The sequence below is a fragment of the Borostomias antarcticus genome, assembly GCF_949987555.1.
Source record: "Borostomias antarcticus genome assembly, chromosome: 3".
In the NCBI taxonomy this organism is placed as follows: domain Eukaryota; kingdom Metazoa; phylum Chordata; class Actinopteri; order Stomiiformes; family Stomiidae; genus Borostomias; species Borostomias antarcticus.
The window spans coordinates 21,266,457-21,290,928 of NC_140236.1; the positions used below are offsets into that span (position 1 = coordinate 21,266,457).

Sequence of the window (24,472 nt, forward strand, 5' to 3'; positions counted from 1 at the left end):
AGATCAGACCTGGGCTCTGTGCTCAGCCTCTTTCCCTCTTCTTCTCACTGCTCAACACACCATCTATACCCACAGACCTCCTCTATCACTGCTCAGCACCATCTATACCCACAGCTCCTCTATCACTGCTCAACACACCGTCTATACCCGCAGACCTCCTCTATCACTGCTCAACACACCATCTATACCCACAGACCTCCTCTATCACTACTGAATAGTGGTGCAAGGATCATCGTTGATCCGTGATTGTAAGGAAAGCAGAAGCACTTTAAAGGACACTGCTCGTTTTTGACAACCTGGACCTTATTTACGACATATTATAAGACGTTTGACTCACCGAGATCACTTTGGTGTAGTTTGGAGGCATGTAGAAGAAATTTAAAATCCAGCGCGAGCCAGTATATCCATGTAATGGCGGTGGTCGGGGCACTTAGAATAAAGTTTCTAAAAATCTATTTTCTGCCGCGAAACCGTTGTTTTCATCAATCTGTCTTCATGAATCGCTAGTTGTGCTTACATAGAGCATAGGCATGTTGTGGTTTTTCACATGCCTCTGTAATATAATCTTTAGAAACGTCTTTCGAAACGAAATAGCTTCCTCACTTGCTCCAGCACACATGCGCACAGCGCGCAATCGTTGCTCCAGCACGCTGTGCGCATGCGTGCTGCAGCAAGTGAGGAAGCTATTTCGTGTCCAAAGACGTTTGATGAAAACAACCGTTTCGCGGCAGAAAATAGATTTTTAGAAACTGCATTCTAAGTGCCCCGACCACCGCCATTACAAGGATATACTGGCTCGCGCTGGATTTTACATTTCTTCTACATGCCTCCGAACTACACCAAAGTGATCTTGGTGAGTCAAACGTCTTATAATATGTCGTAAATAAGGTCCAGGTTGTCAAAAACGACTAGGTACTAGATAGGATGCAAAATTGTCAGATTAAATTATGATGGTGATATAAGTGTTTTTGTGCAACAACACCCCCTTGCGCCTTCATTGTATTTTCATTGACATCAATGGCTAGTGCTAAATGTGGCTATGGCGCATTTCGCTTGTTGGCTTTGATGCGTAAGGGCTTGGCCCCGTTCATTGCTGCTTGCAGCTATATTTATTATTATTATTATTATTATTATTATTATTAGGGAGCCATTTCAGACTTCTCTAGAGCTGTTAGGTAAGGGAAGCTAGGCTACTTTTTTCTCAGGTTGATTGGTTATGCTTACCTGAAGAATATATCAAGGATTATAGTTTTTATGCTCCACATATCTGGAACAAACTTACAGAAAACTGCAGGTCTGCTGCAACTCTCGGTTCTTTTAAATCAAGACTGAAGACTTCTTTTTGCCTGCTTTTTATTAAATCAAATAATTATTCATTCATACACTGCCCTGTAACCTTTATTCCTTTATTTAATTTTTCCTGCATTTCGTTTTATATGACCTTTTATGTGTTTCTTGCACTTTGTCCTGATGCTTTTAATGTCTCATGTACAGTAAAGCACTTTGAATTGCCTTGTTGCTGAAATGTGCTATACAAATAAACTTAGCTTGCCTTGAGCTGCATTTATTTGTATGAAAGGTTCTATACAAATGAAGTGTATTATTATTAGGGGCCAAGCACAAAGTGTGAAGCCCTTATTGTTATTAGGGGCCAAGCACCAAAGGTGCGAAGCCCCTATTGTAATTAGGGGCCAAGCCCCGAAGCCCCTATTGTAATTAGGGGCCAAGCCCCGAAGGGGCGAAGCCCCTATTGTAATTGATGGTATTATTAGGGGCCAAGCCCCGAAGGGGCGAAGCCCCTATTGTAATTGGTAGTTAGGGGCCAAGCACCGAAGGTGCGAAGCCCCTATTGTAATTGTTAGTGTTATTATTATTATTCATCTGCCATGGGAGTCTATGGCAGGCCCTATAGCCGATTGGTAACTTTTTATGAAACTGTGCACAATGGTAGAGGCTTATGGCCCGAAGGCATGGAGCAAGTCTAACATCGATTGGCCAAAAGGGGGCGCTATAGCAGCCGACTGAAGTTGCTAACTTTGAACAGGCATGTCTCAGGCCCCGTTTGACCTACAGACATGAAACTTTGCACACATATGTCTCTCCTCATGACGAACAAATTTGCCTCAAGGACCCATAACTTCCCGTTATGTTTATTTTCTTCTATTTTGCATTTTTTGAAAAACACTTAAAATATATCTCCTCCTAGAAAGTTTGACTGATTCACATCATGCTTTGTAGACAGAATCTAGGGAACAATATCTAAAGTTCCATCTCTGCACATTTTTGAACAGTTGAATAAAACAGAAACTATAAGCCAATGAAGATTGCAGAGGCCATAGCTTTTCACATAAAGTGGTATCATTTCTGAAGGGTTGCACAGAACACGACAAAACTTTGCAAGCATATCCGCACATATAACCTGAGGCTAGCCCTGCATTACTGGTCATTCCCAATGGGAGCGCAAGAGAGATATTTTCCGGTTTCAGCCTAACCGCTAGGCTGATTTTTCCGAAACTTTTTACAATGGTACCAGAGCATATGTTGAGGTAGGTTGAGAAATGAGAAGTAAATTGGCCACATGCTTAAAGATGGCTAAACACAACCAATTGCTGTAGCGCCCCCTGTGGCCGGATGGGGCTCATCTTGCTTGTATGGGTAGGCAATGGCATGCTCTATAACTTACATATAGGATGCAAAATTGTCAGATTAAATTATGATGGTGATATAAGTGTTTTTGTGCAACAACACCCCCTTGCGCCTTCATTGTATTTTCATTGACATCAATGGCTAGTGCTAAATGTGGCTATGGCGCATTTCGCTTGTTGGCTTTGATGCGTAAGGGCTTGGCCCCGTTCATTGCTGCTTGCAGCTATATTTATTATTATTATTATTATTATTATTATTATTAGGGAGCCATTTCAGACTTCTCTAGAGCTGTTAGGTAAGGGAAGCTAGGCTACTTTTTTCTCAGGTTGATTGGTTTTGTTTTTATAGCTTCCTCAGAGGGGTCACACCTTACTCTGGGTATTTCTCTCAGTATAGGCCAGACGTTGGGGGCTCAGTTTGGATGGGTTTGGGACTTGGACCTGATTATTCAATTTAGGATCACTTCAGTCGCAATGATAAGGTATTCAAGTGCTTTGTATGAACCTGTTATGCAGGATAAGGTAACACAAGCGAAGAAGGGGCCAACTTTAACTGATATCATGGAACGTTAAAGGCCTGAATCATCTTGTGAAAAGGGGGAAGGCACTGTCCCGCCTAAAGTCACTATCCAGTGATATGATCTTTCTCCAGGAAAACCACTTGAGCAAGAAGGAATTATGTTCAATATAATATTGAAATGTAGATGGATTGGACAGGCCTACCAGTGCAGTTAGATCTAGAGCTGTGGCTATTTTATTTAATAGAGATATGTATGTGATTAACTCTACCCTGTTCTCTCTCTCTCTCTCTCTCTCTCTCTCTCTCTCGTTCCATCTCTGTGGTTCTGTAGCTGGAGGGTCAGGTGGTGGCTTTGCTGGTCCAGAACATGGAGAGGCTGGATGAGACGGTGAAAGAAGAAGCAGACGGGGTCTACAACACACTGGGTAAGACAGACCTGACAGCTCGAGTGGGAGAAACTCTTATGATTATTCCTCTAGTGTTTTTGGAGTGTGTGTGTGGTTGTGTCTGTTTGCCGTTGCTTATAGCCTAATGTAGGCTAAGTTTCTCAGTTTGACCAGTCTGAATTGCAAACTACTTTTTTGGATTAGCTACAGCAGAGACAGTAGCCTACAGTACATAAAATTGGTTATTTGAGGGGCTACAGTCATCCAAACTTGAATATTTTGCCGCACCTCGTGGCGAGAGCAACAACGACATTGGCAGCGGTGGTAAAATAATTATTACAACCCGCAACCATGAGGGGCAGTAAAGCACTGCTACCGTGTAGTAGGCTACTAGGCTTCTCTGCCAATCTGTTTGCCGTTGCTTATAGCCTTATGTTGGCTACGTTTCTCAGTTTGACCGGTCTGAATTGCAAACTGCTTTTTTGGATAAGCTACAGCAGAGACAGTAGCCTACATAAAATTGGTTATTTGAGGGGCTATCATTTTACCGGACTTCATTCATTTTTAGATTCAAACCCGAAAATTAATTAAATATACATTCAATAAATAGCACTAAACCATTGAAGACTAATTCATTTCAACCCGTATTTACCAAACATGGCTGCCCAAGTGGCACAATCGTTAGCACAGCAGTCTTGTAATACAGGGGTCACGGGTTCAACTCCCCCGTCCTACTGTTCTGTCCGACTGTTCTGAGGATACATTTAGAATTCTATTAAATCTTTAAGAAGGAAAGACATTATTTTATTTGTATTATTATTATTCAAGTCCTAACTATTCAATTCTATCTCAAACGGTCGGTCTGCATTTGAATTGATAGTGTCTCTATCCTCCTGGGCTGGAATATCAATATGAAAGCCGAGAAAGGTGAGCAAGCTGATAAAGGTTTTCATGGACAAAAAAGCTTTTTGCTACCTGCTGAAAGCATTATCCAGTGTGGGAGCAGTGCTATAAATGATAGTATCATCTGCATATAAATGTACCTTTGCATCCTGAATACCTTTACACTGATCATTTATATAAATAGTGAACAATAATGGATCCATGGGGAATCCCGGTGCATACAAAAAGTATATTAGAAGTCATATCATCAATCTGTATACATTGTGATCTAGCAGTAAGATAATTAAACCAACCAATAGCTGTAGTTAAAATGCCTATACTTGACAGACTCTGTTAAAAAAAAAAAAAAACGTTATCAAATGCCTTTGACAAATCAATAAACAGAATGGCACATTGCTGTTTAAAATCAAGTGCTTCAAGTATATACCATTTGTCATGTTAATGGTTGCAGTGGTAGTGCTATGCTTTCTAAAACCAGACTGGAACTTGCCTAGGACATTATTGGTACCGGTATATAAAAAGTTGATAATTGTTTAGACTAGAAGGCTACTCCACCCTTTTTAAAGTGTCAGAACCAAGGCAGATTTCCATACATTTTGAATAGTATTCTGTTCTAAGGTCAGGTTAAAAATCTAAATTAAAGGGGTAGTGTTCTATTTTGGACATTTAGTTCTATTTGTGGTCTGTCTACTATGACCCTGAAACATAGAGACCATAATTTCACTGATAAAATTAGTGGAGATGGCATGTTCTCTCCGTGTTCGCAAGTGATTCCTTCCAAAGAACCCAATATGAAAACATGCAGAAGAACAAATGTTCTTCAGTCCGGTCCCTGACCAGGACTTGGACTGAGCACTTGGACTTGGTCCCCGGGTGCCATGAACGATGGCTGCCCACTGCTCCTGGCTGCCCCTGGATGAGGACGGCTTGGGATGGGATAGGCAACCATGCCAGGATGCCAGGCACCAATTTCCACTGGTGGCCCCCCAAAAGTTGCATTTGTGTGCTGTGTGCCATGTCGCCGCTCACAATATGTAATGTGTATGTCCCTGTGGCAGAATAAAGACCACTTCCCTTTGGGTCCTGTAATTAAAAAAATAGTTGTAAGTTAATCTTGTTAACAAACAAACTAACCAAGAAATGGCTCATGGACCCGCCCTGTGATTTGGATCATCTCCACTCCAAAATTTAATGGCTTAAAATTTGGCCCATGCTACACCCTTCCACCGAGTTTCATGAAAATTGGCCTGGTTTTTGCGTAATCCTGCTAACAGACTACGGACGTACACACGCCACCAAAAACATTACCTCTCCCCTGCACTGTCGCTGGGGTGGAGGTAAAAATAGAAAATAATATGTGGCAGGCAATGTTGATATTGTGGCGGACTGCCACAAGTAAATCAATGTATGGGAAACTGCTGTGGTACTCAAAATGCATCACTTTCCCTTGTGACGACAAGATTTCCTGCCACTGTACTAGTGTAGCCAGTACACTGAAATTCTAAAATAATAAATTCACATGGTCTCATATGGTGTCATGAAAATGATTTTTTGGGTCTACTAAGGCCAATTCATAAACCAATAGCAAAATAAAGTGAACATATAACTACAAAAAAGTTATCTCATGCAGCTTTAATGTTACCTGCTAACATAAGCGAAAACATTACAACACACCTCGATTTTGTGTTTTGGACGTTTGTTTCTTCTACAGTGCATCTGGAAAGTATTCATATCCCTTCACTTTTCCACATTATGTTACAGCCTTATTCCAAAATTGATCAAGTTTCTACACACAATGTCCCATCTTGACAAAGTGAAAATGTTTTTAAATTGTTGATTGAGAAAATTGTTGCTAGTTTATCAAAAAATAAAACACCACGTGCATATGTATTCACACCCTTTATTCAATACTTTGTTGAAGCAACTTTGGCAGCAATTACATCCTCAAGTCGTCTTGAATATGATGCTACAAGCTTGGTACACCTATTTTTGGTCAGTTTCTCCCATTCTTCTTTGCAGATCCTCTCAAGCTCCATCAGGTTGGACGGGGAGCATCGGTGCACAGCCATTTTCAGATGTTCAATCGGGTTCAAGTCTGGGCTCTGGCTGGGCCACTCAAGGACATTCACAGACTTGTCCCGAAGCCATTCCTTTGTTATCTTGGGTGTGTGCTTAAGGTTGTTGTCCTGTTGGAAGGGGAACCTTTGCCCCAGTCTAAGAACCTGCTCCAGAGCGCTCTGGACCTCATCAAGGATCTCTGTGTACATTGCTGCATTCATCTTTCCCCCGATCTTGACTAGTCTCCCAGTTCCTGCCGCTTAAAAACCCCACAGCATGATGCTGCCACCAGCATGCTTCACTGTAGGGATGGTATTGGCCAGGTGATGAGCGGTGCCTGGTTTCCTCCAGACATGACGCCTGGCATTCAGGCCAAAGAGTTCAATCTTGGTTTCATCAGACCAAAGAATTTTGTTTGTCATGGTGTAGAGAGTCCTTTAGGTGCCTTTTGGTAAAGTCCAAGCAAGCTGTCATGTGCCTTTTACTGAGGAGTGGCTTCCACCTGGCCACTCTACCATAAAGGCCTGATTGGTGGAGTGCTGCAGAGATGGTTATCCTTCTGGAAGGTTCTCTCATCTCCACAGAGGAATGCTGGAGCTCTGTCTGAGTGGCCATCGGGTCCTTGGTCACCTCCCTGACCAAGGCCCTTCTTCCCAGATTGCTCATTTTGGCTGGACGGACAGCTCTTGGAAGAGTTCTGGTGGTTATAAACTTCTTCCATTTACGAATGATGGAGACCACTGTGCTCATTGGCTCACCGTCAATGTTGCTGATTTTTTTTGTACCTTTCCCCAGATCGGTACCTCGATACAATCATGTGTCGGTGGTCTACAGACGACTCCTTTGACTTCATGGCTTGGTTTGTTCTCTGACATTCACTGTCAATTGTGGGACCTTATATAGGCAGATGTAAGCCTTTCCAAATCATGTCCAATCAGTTGAGTTTATCACAGGTGGACTCCAAGTTGTAAAAATATCTCAAGGAAGATCAGTGGAAACAGGATGCACTTGAGCTCAATTTGGAGTGTCACAGCAAAGGGAGTGAATACCTATCTACATATTTTTTATACATTTGCAAACATTTCCTAAAAAAAGTTTTTCACTTTGTCATTATGGGGTGTTGTGTGTAGAATTTTGAAAAACAAATTGAATCCATTTTGGAATAAGGCCCTAACAGAGCTATAAATACTTTCCGGATTCACTGTAAGTCATACTTTGTACAAATTGAGTGTGAGAGTTCAGAGAGACAGTAAAAAAGTCTGTAGTCCTAAAATATTAATCAATGCATCTGTATACAGGGAAGTCATTTAACCTTTATTTAACCATAGTCATAATTCGTTGGCATCGAGATGGTTGAAAGACGTGTAGATTTGCTGGATTTTAAAGTTTGTGAGTTCAGTGAGATGGAGCCATCAGCCCATGCCCCATTGTTCTCAATAGACCTTTCCAACCTGTCAATCACACAGAGAATAATAACCAATAAGGTTGCTTGATTTCTTAAGACCACGCCCCTGATGTCCCACAAACAAAGCTTGTCCTATGTTGTGTTCATAGATTAGACATTAGTTTGAGGAAAATGGTTCTTAATACAGAAAACCGGCCTGCAGGCTGCTGTACCATAATATTATAAGAAAACAAGCTGTACGATACTCCACACCTCCCTCCACACATCAGTTTACAGCAACGCCAACACAAAATGCTACGAAGCTTGTAACGTTAGGTGCTTGATGGACAGTAGCTAATAAGCCAGTAGGTAGTAGTTAACAGATCATTCTCCCATGCTTATTTTCTAAGAATGGATGCCACTAACTTACTCATTTTACATGTGCAGTAAGACTCCACGATTTTGTCCTGATGAGTTTCAATCAATCAATCAATCAAAGCTTTATTTGTATAGCGCATTTCATACCCACAGGCAACACAATGCGCTTTACAGAGAACAAGGGAGGTGGGCAGACATCCCACCCCTACATATTCCAGAGGGAAGCAAAAAAACAGTAATCACCCAGGGGCCAGATAAGTGAGCTGTAAAAATTCTTCCCTGACCCCTCTCAACGAGGCGATCGAGCAAGCTCCTGGAGTATGTTTGTCTACCGGCTAAGAACATTTATAGAGCAATAAATAACATTAAATTACATTTTCAGAGTAAGAGAGGCTAATAACATCAATCTGGAGTTTATGAGGCATCTGTGCCTTCCGCACCTAGCATCAACTTGTATGTTGTCACCTGCCCAAAATTCACATCTCGCTCTGTCCAAAATCCACATCTCTTGGATATATCCTTGTGTAAAATATTTCAAGCCTTTCGGTGGAACTCTGAGACAAAGTAGTGGTATTTTGCAAATAACATACAGCAATATTGTCAGGAATCCTTGAGAGAATCATCAGGTATGTGCTGTTCAGTAGATATTTTATTAACTTAGCTTGTGGGGCATAGCAACAGTAACTGGGGGTGGGGCAGAACCTGCCGCCAGAATAGAAAGGTCTATTGCGTCAATGTGACATACATGATGTGCAGCATTTTAATAAAATGTATCACAGCACACAGATGGTCTGGATGATATTGACGTGACCAGGAGTAATGAGGATGACAATATCTCACAATTGCTGTTGAGTAAGCGAGTAGAATAGCTAAACACCCTCTTGACACCCTCATGACTTTAAGTAGTGGCAGCTGTCGGGTCATAATAGGCCCCAGTGCAGATCTCAGTGTAGACTAGAGTACAAAGGTACAAATGCAGGTAGATCCCAGGTATATAGGGGTAAATCGATGTCAGAAGTATATTAAATACACACTGTATTATAATTTGTAAACAGAACACGATCTACAAATAGAGTTGAAATCTACAAACTCGTCATGATCCACAAATATAAAACACGATCTACAAATAGATTTGAAATCCATAAACAAACTCATCATGATTCACAAATGGAAGTCGGTGGCAAAGTGTGCACTGCCTGCATGATTGCATATATTCATAAAGAGTGAACCTACACAGCTTCATGTGAATGGGTCTGATGCCGCCATCCATAGTCTTTGGTCTCGCGCTGTGTTGAAGAAGTTTTGATCTTAAGTCAAAAATAAAGGATTTGCCAAGGTTCGCACAAAAAGGTTCAGTCAGATTTATTAAGAAAACAATACGATTGCAAAAGGACCTCAAGATAAAACACAGAGTGGTTCATCAGAAAGAAGTGAGCCAAAGCTCGTCTGGCGCAGCCTTATATGTGCTCAATACAAGGATGTGACGCTAGCAGACATTTGGTTGGCTGACCCATCTATACACGTCATGATAAGGTGACGGACATCAAACAGTGGTCGAGGGATGCAAAGAAAAGTGCGGTACACTTTGAATATAGACGAAGGAACAAAGGCCTGAGCCAGGACAGGAAGGTTGAGGTGTGAGGCCTTCCTGTCCTGGTGAGGATACAACGACAGGGGTGTCTGTCTTAACAAAGAAGTTGGGAAGACAGAGGTTCAGGAGGTGTTTGGAATTACAAGAGAGAGAGAGAACAAAGGTTTAAAGTGTTTACAATAGCAAATGGCAGGGGACTGGATCAATAGGTTTTTAAGAACAAAAAGCTGGATCTGAGATGTCTTGAGGCCAGAAGTAAATTCTATGACAGCTGCTGCAGGACGCTGGAGAAATTAAGAAAGGACTAGTTCAGTCAGTCAGAAGAGGGAGTAAAAAATACACCCAACAAGCCTGTTATTGGACTGGAGGTTAGATTGCTAGTCTAGTTAGTGAGCCAGGTACAGTAGCTAGCAGCCAGACCAGCTAACTAACGTTAGCATGCTTAATTTGGGCATAATACCGTATACCTGCATATTTTAGGCTGGTTCACATTTACCTAACACTGCTGGCGAGCTAGCCAAGCTAGTTGGTAGCTAGCAAACATTAGCTAGCTAACTATGCGGAACGAGTGTCAAAATGTTTTGTTTTTTTTAGACTTGTGTTAGGCGATTAGTCGACATGCGATGCAATCCACGAATACACTGATGCACAAACACAGATTTGACACTTGAACGCTGAGCATTGCACAGAATTTATAGACTTCTTGAATCAGTGGTTTGAAAACAAATGCGAAACAATCTACAAATGGAATACAATCCACAAATTCAGTTTTGTAAGTGTGATGGTGGGTTAGTTGCGCTCCAACAGATGTCCAGAGACAGCATACGGGTTCACGGGTCTTAATTCTATCTGTGGGCTGTAATCACAGAGGTACAGATTGGTCAAGTGGGACAGATAACAGCAACAGGGTCCTCTTCTCTAGATAGATAGGATACATGAAGGAATGACTGTTAGCATGCTAGCTATGGAAATGTCAACGTTATATAAAAGATACTTCAAAACAACACATCACCAATCGACTCAAGATAGTTATCTTAGAACATCATCATCATCTTCATCCGCTTATCCGGGGTCGGGTCGCGGAGGCAGCAGTTCCAGCAGGGGGCCCCAGACATCCCTTTCCCTGGCAGCGTCAACCAGCTCTGCCTGAGTGATCTTTAGTCGCTCCCAGGCCAGTGTGGAGATGTAATCCCGCCACCTAGTCCTGAGTCTACCCCGTGGCCTCCTCACAGCCGGACACGCCTGGAACACCTCCCTAGGGAGGCGCCCAGGAGGCATACTCACTAGATGCCCGAACCACCTCAACTGGCTCCTTTCGACGCAAAGGAGCAGCGGCTCTACTCCGAGTCTCTCCCGGATGACTGAACTTCTCACCCGATCTCTCAGGGAGACCCCAGCCACCCTCCGGAGAAAACTCATTTCGGCTGCTTGCATCCGTGATCTCGTTCTTTCAGTCATTACCCATCCTTCATGACCATAGGTGAGGGTGGGGACGAAGATAGACCGGTAGATCAAGAGCTTTGCCTTTTGGCTCAGCTCTCTATTCATCACAACAGTGCGGTAAAGAGACTGCAGAACCGCACCAGCTGCTCCGATTCTCCGGCCAAGCTCCCTCTCCATGGTTCCCTCACTCGTGAACAAGACCACCAGGTACTTGAACTCCTTCAAGTGGGGTAAGGACATTTCCTACTCGGAGCGGACAGACCACCGGTTTCCTGCTGAGAACCATGGCCTCAGACTTAGAAGTGCTGATTCTCATCCCAGCTGCTTCACACTCAGTTGCGAACCTATCCAGAGAGTGCTGGAGGTCGCGGGCAGATGATGCCATCAGGACCACATCATCTGCAAATAGCAGCGACGTGATCCCTAGCTCACCGAACTGCAAACCCACCTCCGCACGGCTACGCCTCGATATCCTGTCCATGAAAATCACAAACAGGGTTGGTGACAAAGCGCAGCCCTGGCAGAGGCCAACCCCCACCGGAAAGGAAGACGACTTACTGCCGAGGACACCACACAGCTCTCGCTCTGGGTGTACAGGGATTGGATGGCCCTAAGTAGGGATCCCCTCACCCCATACTCCCACATAACCCTCCACAAGACCTCTCGAGGGACCCGGTCGTAAGCCTTCTCCAAGTCCACAAAACACATGTAGACAGGTTGGGCAAACTCCCAAGCCCCCTCCAAGATCCTTGCGAGAGTGAAGAGCTGGTTGGTGGTTCCACGACCAGGACGAAATCCGCAGTGTTCCTCTTCGATCTGAGGTTCGACTATCGGCCGGACCCTCCTTTCCAGCACCTTGGAGCACACTTTCCCTGGGAGGCTGAGTAATGTGATGCCTCTATAATTGACACACACCCTCTGGTCCCCTTTTTTAAATATTGGGACCACCACCCCAGTCTGCCACTCCTTTGGCACTGACCCGGACTTCCACGCAATGTTAAAGAGGCGTGTCAACCAAGACAGCCCCTCAACACCCAGCGCCTTCAGCATTTCTGGATGGATCTCATCAGTCCCTGGGGCTTTGCCACTGTGGAGTTGTTTGACTACCACAGTGACCTCCTCCAGGGAAATTGACGATGACCCCCCATCATCTTCCAGCTCTGCCTCGATCGTAGAGGGTGGATTAGTTGGGTTCAGGAGTTCCTCAAAGTGCTCCTTCCAATGCTCAACAACCTCCTCAGTTGAGGTCAGCAGTGTCCCTTCCTTGCTGTATACAGCTTGGATGGTCCCCCACTTTCCCTTTCCTGAGGTGTCTGATAGTCTTCCAGAAACACTTTGGTGCCGACCGAAAGTCCTTCTCCAAGGTTTCTCCGAACTCCTCCCACACCCGCTGCTTTGCCTTGGTCATGGCCGAAGCCGCAGCCCTCCGGGCCAGTCGATACCCTGCAACTGCTTCTGGAGCCTCCCAGGCTAACATATCCCGAAGGCCTCCTTCAGTCGGACGGCTTCCCTGACCACAGCTGTCCACCACGGTGTCCTACGGTTACCGCCCCTTGACGTACCTATGGCCCTCAGGCCGCAGCTCCCAGCTGCAGCTTCAGCAATGGAGGCTTTGAACACCGACCACTCATGCTTGATGTCCCCAACCTCCACAGGGATACCAGAGAAGCTTTCTCCAGATGTTCCCAGTTCACCCTCACTACATGCTTGGGTTTTCCAGGTCTGTCCAGAGGTTTCCCCCGCCATCGAAACCAGCTCACCACCAGATGGTGATCAGTGGACAGCTCTGCCCCTCTCTTTACCCGAGTGTCCAAAACACATGGCCTCAGATCGGCTGATACGATAACAAAATCTATCATCGATCTTCGGCCTAAGGTGTTATGATGCCAGGTGTACTTGTGGGCATCCTTGTGTTTGAACATGGTGTTTGTTATGGACAAACTGTGACTAGCACAGAAGTCCAACAACAAAACACCACTCGGCTTCAGGTCGTGGTGGCCATGCCTCCCAATCACGCCTCTCCATGTCTCTCCATCATTGCCCATGTGTGCATTGAAGTCCCCCAATAGGACTGTGGAGTCCCCTGCAGGAGCCCCAAATAGGACTCTACTTAGGGACTGCAGGAAGGTACTGAACTGCTGTTCGGTGCATAAACACAAACCACAGTCAGAGTCCCCCCCCCCCCCCCCCCCCCCCCACAGTTCTAAGGTGCAGGGAGGCGACCCTCTCATCCACTGGGGTGAACTCCAGCACAGAGGCGCTCAGCTGGGGGCTAGATAGTATAGCCACACCTGCCTTACGCCTCATAGCATGAGCAACTCCGGAGAAGAACAGGGTCCAACCGCTATCCAGGAGTTTGGTTCTGGCGCCGGATGCTGTGCGTGGAGGTTAGCCCCACCAGTTGTAATTGGTATTGCTACACCTCCCTCACAAGCTCCGGCTCCTTCCCCCCCAGCGAGGTCACGTTCCATGTCCCCAGAGCCAGCCTCTGCCGCTCGGGTCCGGTCCGTCGGTGCCCACCGCTTTCACTGTCACCTAGTTGGCAGCGCCCCCGACCCCGACAATTCCTCCCGTGGGTGGTGGGTCCACGGGACGGAGGAGATGGATTTTCCACGTCGCTCTTTCGGGCTGGGCCCAGCCGGGCTCCGTGGTAAGCCCGGCCACCAGGCGCTCGCAGGCGAGCCCTCCGTCTGGGCCTGGCTCCAGACGAGGGCCCCGGGCTTCCTCCGGGCCGGGTCTCTCTTCCTCTTAGGTCTTCCATCATGGGTTTTTACCTGTTACCCCAGGTGGGCTAGGGGGTACTACCACTTGCCCAAGGTGGACCCCCAGACTAGTGGAGGGAAGGAGGCGTCTTACTTCTCCATTCTAGTTTGCACTGAAACTAGCCACTGCCAAGTATCGTAGAACATCATATAACAAAATAAAACATAGATGTGTTTCTTATCTTAGAAATGATCATTTATCCCTGACACTGTAAAGGACGTGACCTACCGCTTCAAACATCAGACTCAGTCTGAATAGGTTCACGTGAGTCCCACTGTATTTGGACCGTACCAGTCTGCCGCTATAGCTAATTAGCTATAATTTATCCAAAGAACATTATACTCCCATTACATAAGTACAAGTCACCAAATTCTATTTGTGAATCATGATGAGGTTGCAGTTTTAGAATATTTGTAGATCGTGTTTTATATTTGTGGATCATGAAGAGTTTGTTTGTGGATTTCAATTATATTTGTAGATTGTGTTCTGTTGACTAATTGTAATATATTTGTGACTCTAGTCTGTGCATTTACAGTACTTGTGACATCGATTAACCCCATATAGGTAGGCCTCAAAAACATTTTAAAAAATCCATAGTAACTATCCATAGTAAAAATAACTATTTTCATCAAATGCAATAATGCCTGTCTTATTTTTAAAAACACTCATGCATGCTCATACGTACGCACACACACACACAGACAGAGATTCTCTGCTTGAGAGCTGTCCTCTGATCCTGGAAGCCCTAACACTGGTTCGCCAACTCTTTGACTTACCTTAACCCGCCATAGTGGCTTGCTGTCAGCCCAGGACTAGGCTTGACAGTCAGGGGAGAGTAAGGTCATGTCATCTCCTCCGGGTCTGAGTGTCCTACAGCCTGATGGTAACATGCTGTCTGTCCTCCCCAGCCATCATAGAGAACATGGCGGAGTTCAGACCTGGTCTGTGTACAGAGGCTGCTCAGCAGGGACTCATGCAGTGGTTGCTGAAGAGAATCAAGGTGAGAGCACACACACACACACACGCACTCAATTATACACTGCTTATCAGTGTTAGGAGTAATTGATTACAAAGTAACAGATTACTGTAATCAGATTACTTTTTCCAATAACTTGTAATGTAAGGGATTACATTGGAATTTTCAGTAATCAGATTACAGTTACTGACCTAATGTGATTACTTTTGAGTTACCTAAAGCTCCCTTTCATTTGGTTGATATGCACATGCCGTCTCTGCAGTTGCGGCTGAACTGACTGTCACCAGGGGTGCGTTCAAATTCAGCGAACATAGCAAATGTACAGGAACTTTTGGGAACTATTTTAAACTTTTTTCAGTTAGCTAAGTGTTTTTTTTTTTTTTTTGCGAAAAAGCGAATGATCTGAGAAGGTAGTTTGTGGTGAACAAAAATAGCGCTGGACTGAGGGAAATAAGTAATTGTATGATTGATTGAATGAATGAATTGAATACCAGAGGCCCTTTTACTTCTAACTAGCATTAACTTAGGTTGTACTAGCGGGACTACAGCCAAAATATATTATCCAGAAAATCATTGTTGATCATAGAAGGGCTCTCCGTTCAAATTTAACCGTTCAAAGAAAACATGTTCGCCACAAACATTCACCTCTGTTTGCTGAATTTGAATGCAACTCTGGGCAGAGATGTGCTAAGATTGCTGGTATAGGATGCAGAGGCCCATAGACCTCCATTATAAAGGGGGTGTGCGCACAGAGGAAAAAGGAACTAGCTTACTACTGCACGGATCGGTTAAATGTTGGTGTGTACCGATCGGTTTCATTGAGGACAAAGCGACATTTTAGCTAAACTTGCTATGACAGCGGCGTTCCCCTTTAAGTATTTTGCCCAACACTGCTGCTGATATTGACTGTCTCTCTCTCTCCCTATTATCCAGGCGAAGATGCCGTTTGATGCTAACAAGCTGTACTGCAGTGAGATCCTCGCCATCCTGCTGCAGAATAACGACAGTAAGTTCCAGACTGAGGAATGGCAATGCACGTTCCCAGCATAGACTGAATCTCTGAACCTACTGGGTGTCTGGTCTCTTCCCAAGAGACTCCAGTTGCCTTCCTTAGTAGCACTATAGCACATAGTCACTTAACGTGAATCAATGTTTGAAACCGAGGGGAGACCACAGGACACTTCAAACTAAAACTCACAATAGGCAACTAGGCCAGGTCACATACTAGGAATTTGACTAGGGTAATGGCATACGCTGTTGGAGACAACATAGGACAGAGTACAGGACAGGACAGTGCAAAGATGACCAAGTTCATCAGTGCAGATGACGCCGCGGATGGCTGCTTCGGTGCGCCGTGTTCTGTGTTGTTTTCTCGTTTAATGAAGTGCTTTGCGACCAGTCCGGGAATTCCCTCACCAGAGAGGAGCTCCTGAATATAAGGGAATCTACCCCTGCTGATTTAGTTTGGGTTTTCTCATCCCAGCCTTGGATATTTTGGACATTCTGGTCAAAGGTACGCTCACCTTTTGTCCAGGGTATCAGGCTGAGGCAGAGGAAGCGTGAGAAACGAGCTGGAGCGCTTGTCTGGCTTCGGAAACGCGGTTCACGCACCCCTCTACCAGGTATCATATTATCCAACGTGCGCTCACTATGCAATAAAATGGATGAACTCCAGCTACTTGGAGCGAACAACAAAGACTTCTTTTCATCCTCGATTCTGGCATTTTTGGAGACATGGCTAGGTGATCATATCCTAGACGCTGTCATACAGTTGGAAGGCTTCTGGTAAGGGTGAGGTATTTGTTTTTTTGTGAATGACTTATGGTGCATGGACATTACTTTCCAATGGCACTGCTCTCAGGAGTTGGAATCCATATTCATACATCATTCAAACTGCAGACCATTCTATTCACCACACAAATTCAGTTCATTCATAATTTGTGTAGCCTACATCGCTCCGAGCGCTCCAGTGCAGGAAGCACAAAGCCGGTTCACGGAACTGATTATGAGTGTTGAATGACACCATCCCGATGCGTTTTTCGTGGTGGTCAGAGTCTTCAACAAAGCTAATCTCAGTCATGAACTCCCGAAATACCGTCAGCAGATCAAATGCCCGACGAGAGAGGACAATATTCTCGACCATTGTTACACCACAAACAATGTGTATCACACCGTCTCCCGCGCTGCGCTGGGACACTCGGATCACAAAACCACCCACTTGATCCCTAAATACAGGCAGAAACTAAAACTCTCTAAGCCTGTCGTTAGGACATTCAAGAAAAGGACCAGCGAAGCTAATGAGGAATCATGCACGATGCTATAACAGGCTGGCTGTGATGGGGGCTATGTTGTTTGGGCAAGCACAGAGGCTGGTAACAGCCAGGATGAGTACACAGACGCTGTGATGTCATTCGTCAACTACTGTGTATGTGTATGTGTTCCAACCCGCATCTACAACAACGACGAGCGCTGGTTCACAGCCAGACTCGGGAGGTTAAGGCTGGGCAAGGAGGAAGTAAGGAAGAGTGGAGACTGCAGCACAGCCCCGCCCCATCCTAGAAAAGGATGTGAACCGCCTGTTGAGGAGACAGAACCCCCGGAAAGCAACCAGACTGTTTCCCTCTCCATGCTGAAGTTCTGCGCTGATCAGCTGTCCCTGGTGTTCACTGACATCTTCAGCACCTCACTGGAGACATGCGACACTAGAGTTTGTGGATGACACCACCCTCATCGGACTCATCTTTGAGGGAGACGAGTCTGCCTACATACAGGTGGGAGATCAACCAGCTGCTGTCCTGGTGCAGGACAAACAACCTGGAGCTCAGCACTCTCAAGACAGTGAGTGGAGATGATTGTAGACTTCAGGAAAAAACCAACCCCCCAACCCCCATCACACTGAATGACACCTCAGTGTGCTCTGTCGACTTCCTGGGCACCACCATCTCCCGGGACCTCGAATGGGAACTAAACAACAGCTCCCTTGCCAAGACGGCACAGCAGAGGATGTACTTCTTGAGGGAGCTGAAGAAATTCGGTCTACCAAAGGAAATGAGGGTACTCTTCTACACCTCCATCATTAAGTCCATCCTCACCACCTCGATCACCATCTGGTGCTCTGCCGCTACAGCCAATGACAGGGTAAAACTGTAACACATCATCCGATCTGCCGGCTGCAACCTGCCCTTCCTCCTGGTCCTGCACAACTCCAGGACCCTGTGGGCCAGGAAGATTGAGGCCAACCCCTCCCACCCCGGCCACAACCTCTTCGTGCCACTCCCCTCAGGCAGGAGGCTTCAGGACTCTCCATCCCATAAGGATGTCTGACCACATCTGCACTAGTGATGGGTCCGTCGCGAACGATACGGCTCTTTTAAGTGAACGATGGGAGCCGGCTCCCAACTGAGAGCCGATTTCTTTTTTTGTAAATGAATACAAGACTGTAGGTAGCTGATAAATAGATAGTTGTTAGTTGATAGATACAACTAAAAGTGTTGGATGCTGCTGTTTTGCACTTTATAATTTTTTATTTTATTTATTTATTATTTGTCATTTATGTTATTTGACTGTTATGGATAGATCAAAGACAAAAATACAATTCTCCACTTATCTTCTAGTGGTTTCTCTTGATGCAGGTTGTTTTGGTTTTATTTGTCCAGGTTTTAAGACATCTCTACCTGCTTTTTCTGTTAAAATGGAAATGTGTCTCTTTATAAAGCTGCTGCTGTAAAGGAGGCAGTATGTTCCCACATTGAGCTGGGAAGTGTGTTCCCTTTGATTGAGTGTGTTCCCTTTGATTGAGTGATTTGTATAAATAAAACGTTTAATAAACGTGTAAAAGTGTTTGATGTTTTCACATTTAATCTTTTTATACCAAACATGAGGGAAAATTATGGTATTCTGGAAATGTTAAGGTTTAGTATAATTATATAGAATAATTTAAGTGATATAGGTCAAAACAGCGCTAAATTTGGCTTAAATATGAAAAGCACAAGTGGTAAAATGATGAGCCATTTGGGAGCCGAAAGAGAAACTCTCTTATTGCTGAGCTGAGCCAAATGATCTGGCTCACTAAAAAGAGCCGGAATGCCCATCACTAATCTGCACGCCACAGAGAACGCTTCTTCCCCACGGCCATCAGGAAGGCTTGTGTCCCCCTCTAACCCCCCATCCCCCTGCTGTTCAGCACCCACTTGAGGTCCCGGGAGATTGTAGCGCCCAGGAAGTGGAAGGAGTCAACAGTGGTCATTGGGGTGTCATTCAGTGTTATGGGGGTGGGGGGCTGGATTCTTTACAAAGTCTAATATCATCTCCTTTGGTTGCACCAGGACAGCATCTGGTCGATCTCCCACCTGTAGGCAGACTTGTCACCCTTGGAGATGAGACTGATGAGGGTGGTGTCGTCCACAAACTTCAGGAGCTTGACAGACTGGTGGCTGGAGGTGCAGCTGTTCTTGAACAGGGAGCAGAGTAGTGAGGAAAGAACACATCCTTGGGGGGAGCCTGTGCTGGTGGTTCTGGAGTCAGAGACGTGATTGCCCAGTTTCATGTGCTGCTTCCTGTCAGACAGGAAGTCTGTGATCCACCTGCAGGTGGGGCAGGCATGCACAGCTGGGAGAGCACGCCCTCCAGAGTGGGCGGGAGGATGGTGTTGAAAGCCTCTGTAATATGATCTTTAGAAACGTCTTTCCCCACTTGCTCCAGCACGCATGCGCAGAGCACAGCACGCAGACCGGCTTGCTGGAGCAAGTGGGGAAAGACGTTTCTAAAGATCATATTACAGAGGCAACAGACCACAGATGTGAAAACCACAACAAGCCCTCGCTCTATGGAAGCACAACTAGCAATTCATAAAAATAGATTGATGAAAACAACCGTTTTGCGGCAGAAAATACATTTTTTAGAAGCTGCATTCTCGGTGCCCCGTCCGCCGCCATTACATGGATATATGTATATACTGGTGCTGGATTTGCTTAAATTTCTTCTACCGGCCTCCGAATTACACCAACGTTATCTCGGTGAGTCAAACGTCTTATAATATGCCGTAAATAAGGTCCAGGTTTCGAAAAAGAACCTACCTCTTTAATTCACCCCATGGAAGTGACACAATTATATACGCGAGTTGCGACACATCACACACAAGCAATTGGGTCGCCAGCCCCACGAAAAACTTGATCTTCAGGCTAGGGGGGCTAGCTAGTTCCAGGCAGGGCTTCTCTACACCATTTTGATTGTGCTGGGGCTGAGCTAACCTGATCTCTCAGAAACCTAGGGACTGGGCTCCATTCCATTAAAATTTTTCGGGCTGATGGCTGTGACTGAGCTCCATTCCATTTCAAATTTCCGCTGGTCTACCGCAGGTGTCTCCCCGTCAAACAAGTTGAGCTGACATCATGTCCTACTTTGTTGTGGCCAGCACAGCCGGCACTGAATGTGTTGCCTTAATCCAACACATGAATTCATTGATTGTTCATTTGTTGTATATTTAATGTCTTTGTATGCTCAGCATCATTTAAATGAGGTCCCTGATTTCCAAATGTATGGGTTTGGATCTAAAGGAATGAATGAGGAATTAAGGAATATGGTTGGGTGTCCCATAATGATTTGTAGTGGATTACCAGGGTCACACATTTAAACTGATGATATCCCCTCAAATAACCAATTTGTGTTATAGTAATAGTAATACTAATAATAGTAATACTATGTGTAATACTCTCTCTGCTGCATGGGAAATGCTTCAGAATGAGCATATTGCTGACCATCTTATTTTGATGTTTACCCCACTTGCCTCGTTAAAGCTTTTATGTCACGCGAGTTTCTCAAGGAAAATATGTCTTACTAATGTTACCCACCAGAACTGTTGATAACAGTTGAGATTTGGTAAACCGTTAAATTCACATCACCATGCATTCTCAATTGTTATACGTGTACATATGTTGTACATCTCAAATGTTATATAATTACACAACATTACGAGACAATTTTGTTGCGTGTTTTTGTGCTTTCCGTAGCCTAAATAGATCCAAAAGTTCACTTCAGCATTGACTACTCTATCGGTCATCGATCAGGATCTAGTGCAAGTTCAAACTTCGCCTACAACTAAAACAATATGTTGTTGTGTTACAAATTTCGCTGCTACATTACACCCCAACGTTACTACTTTGTGCCTTTCCAAATCATGTCCAATCAATTGAATTTACCACAGGTGGACTCTAATCAAGTTGTAGAGACATCTCAAGGATGATCAGTGGAAACAGGATGCACCTGAGCACAATTTTGAGTGTCATAGCAAAGGGAGTGAATATTTATGTACATGTGATATTTTAGTTTCATATTTTTAATACATTTGAAAACATTTCTAAAGAAAAATTATTTTTCACTTTGTGATTATGGGGTATTTTGTGAAAAATGAATGTAATCCATTTTTGAATAAGGCTGTAACAACAAAATGTGGAAAAAGTAAAAGGATATGAATACTTTCCGGATGCACTGTATCTATAAATGAAATATAGCGGGATCTCTGTGTAAAAAGGGCTTGAGATTCACTTTGTCAGTGTTAAATGCTCCACTTCCACTCCTGTCTCTCTTCCAGGCACCAGGGAGCTCCTGGGGGAGCTGGATGGGATAGACGTGTTACTGCAGCAGCTCTCTGTAAGACCTTTACCTCTCTTCCTCTCTTCTCCCCCCCATTCCTCTTCCTTTCAATTTCAGACTCTAAGGGTGCATGTCCACTGGGTAGTGACGCGCGAACCCCCTTTCGCATGCCCCCTACGATTGAATTGCTCAAATGTGTCTGTACGATTGTTAATAAGCCACTTTATTAGGTTTTAATGTCATTTCAGGTGAGAATGTAAGGATGTAGATTCTCTGTGGTCAGTTTATCAAACTAACCCCTGACTTCCACATTTGGGGAGATTGCTGGCCAAGTTCTGTTTGCCCCTTTCATTTTTGCCCTCTCCCGATTGGACATGCCACGCGAAATTCGCTTGGAATCTGCATAAAATAGGATGGATGTCTATTTTATGCAAATTCCAAGCGAATTTCGCAAATTCCAAGCGTCTAGACACATCATGAGCAAACACACAGGAACTTGCATCATCCACTTTCCGATTTTGCACCCCATTGGTTTTGAATGGGTTTGAGAGTTCCATCGCATGTTGTTGTGCTAGTGGACATACAGGGTAACTCACAGGCATGAAAATCGCTCACATTTTGGCGAAATTTGCCGTTTGGAATCCAAAATAGGTGACCTACCTGAATCGTGTAGATCCAATGAGAATTTTTTTGGGGGAGGGGGGGTTGAAACTATAATGTGCGTGCGCATGAAACTCCTTGGTGAAGGGAGCCAATACAGCGTGGCTATGAGCGCAAGGTGCCTTGGGCTGTTGGTCGAGTAACGTTACTCACACTGGTGTCGGTCGTAATAGAGTGCAATGTTCAGAATATCAGCCGCACTTTTTGATTGCTGAGAGAAAGAAGACAAGGACCCAAGTCGCTCAACTGGTGATGGTAGTTGCAAAGCCCGAGGTAAGAATGTAACGTTAACGAAACACGAATTGCTAGCTAACGTTGGATGGTTAACTTTGGTACTAACTTTACATAGCCCCCGGGATCCCCTATCAGCAGTGGCGATTGCTCCTATAAGCCTGGGTAAGCCTGGTTTACCCATACAAATCCCGAATAAATAAAAAAATGTGCGCCTTCTTTCAGTGTACAGTCTTACTAGCTCAACATTCAGTTAACATTGTAGGCCAGGTAAAAGGATTCTGGAGTCTTATCTACAGAAAGACAGCTGTATTTGACTGTACAGACAATGTGTATTGTTGACTTACATTAATAAAAAAAAGGATTCTGGCTTACAGAAGTCAAGACCAAGTGAAAAATCAACCAATCAAATTAGCCCACACTTACAAAACCGCAAACAATGTCGTCATCAGTCGATATGTAACCAAATCTATAATTTGTCAAAATGCTTAAAAGTGGGCGTAGGGTAATGGCTGTGTTGTTATGGCTGTGTGTTTTGGTTTTGCCTAGATTTAATCAGCACTCGAGAGCGTGAACTTTGCTTCCTGGATTGTGGGCTAATAGGCCTAGTAGCCTAGTAGTAGCCTAAACACTGATTGGGGAAGTAGGGAAGTAGGCTATTGAGTGCTATGCCCTAAGGGGGTGGATTTTTTTTATCGTCCTGTCATTCCTCTTCGTGGTACTTGGCCATTGTTGTCATATAATGGCTCTGTAGTTTATTTAGTGTGTCCCTAAAAGCTTGGTTGTGTCGGCCTTAATATTGCCGTCTTATTCACTCGCTCTCAAATTATTGGCCTTTGTTGATGTGTTAAAAAACATCAGTAGCCTGGGCTACTGTAGTTTTCCTGTATGTTTTTACATATAAAAATGCCACTGCTCAGCGCCCTTCTGGTGCCATGAAACCTCCCATCAGAGCATGCTTTGAAAGCGCACCCCCAAAATAATTGTGCACGCCCTTCTCACCTTTTTTACCCCTGACCCATTTTCATGCCTGAACTCAGGGGTTCTTAACCTTTTTGAGCCCTGATCCACCAAAAAATGTAGGTTTGGCTTCAGGACCCTTCCTCTCGACTCACCCTTGAACCACAGTGTTGTCTTGTATAGCCAGACCTATCTCCACCTACACTATATGGACAAAAGTATTGGGACACACCTCTTAAAGGACAATGCTCGTTTTTGACAACCTGGACCTTATTTACGGCATATTATAAGACGTTTCATTCACCGAGATAACTTTGGTGTAATTTGGAGGCCTGTAGAAGAAATTTAAAATCCAGCGCGAGCCAAGTATATCCATGTAATGGCGGCGGACGGGGCACTGAGAATGCAGCTTCTAAAAAATCTATTTTCTGCCGCGAAACGGTTGTTTTCATCAATCTGTCTTTATGAATCGCTAGTTGTGCTTACATAGAGCGAGGGCTTGTTGTGGTTTTTCACATGCCTCTGCAATATGATCTTTACAAACGTCTTTAGAAACGAAATAGCTTCCCCACTTGCTCCAGCACGCATGCGCACAGCGCGCATATCACCTAATATGTGATTGCTTAAACTACCATCACATGAGTCAATCAGTCACAGCTTCTCTTAAATACATCTCCCAATTCTCTCTCCCAAATGTGTGTGTGCTCCAATGCGCTCTCTCTGTCAGCGGTGCCACTTGATTTAGACCTCTGTTCGTGCTCACAGTTCAAAGGTCAACTCCTCAGTGTCAACTCACACACACGCATTCCTCTTCAACCTCCCTCTCCGGAGGAAAGGCCCAGGTTAGACCCTCTTTAGTCGACCTGAGCGGACGGGCCTAATCGCCCTGCTGTAAGACCTTTAAAGGAACAACAGTGGTTTAATTTGATAATTTTCCAGATATCTTTAGGCAACAACAAAACAAATGTGCACAATTATTTCAT

At 44.6% G+C, this 24,472-nt stretch overlaps 1 protein-coding gene across 1 annotated transcript in view; it reads left to right on the top strand.

The window, feature by feature from the left end:
• The window catches only part of ctnnbl1 (catenin, beta like 1), a gene marked incomplete at its 5' end in the record, with an annotated part of 135,453 nt that overhangs the window by 81,785 nt on the left and 29,196 nt on the right, over positions 1-24,472 (top strand). Inside the window, 4 exons of the mRNA XM_084436072.1 lie at positions 3,497-3,590; positions 14,980-15,071; positions 15,981-16,053; positions 21,637-21,695. Of these exons, the coding sequence (XP_084292198.1) occupies positions 3,497-3,590; positions 14,980-15,071; positions 15,981-16,053; positions 21,637-21,695 (318 nt within the window). The remainder of the gene's footprint in view (positions 1-3,496; positions 3,591-14,979; positions 15,072-15,980; positions 16,054-21,636; positions 21,696-24,472) is intronic.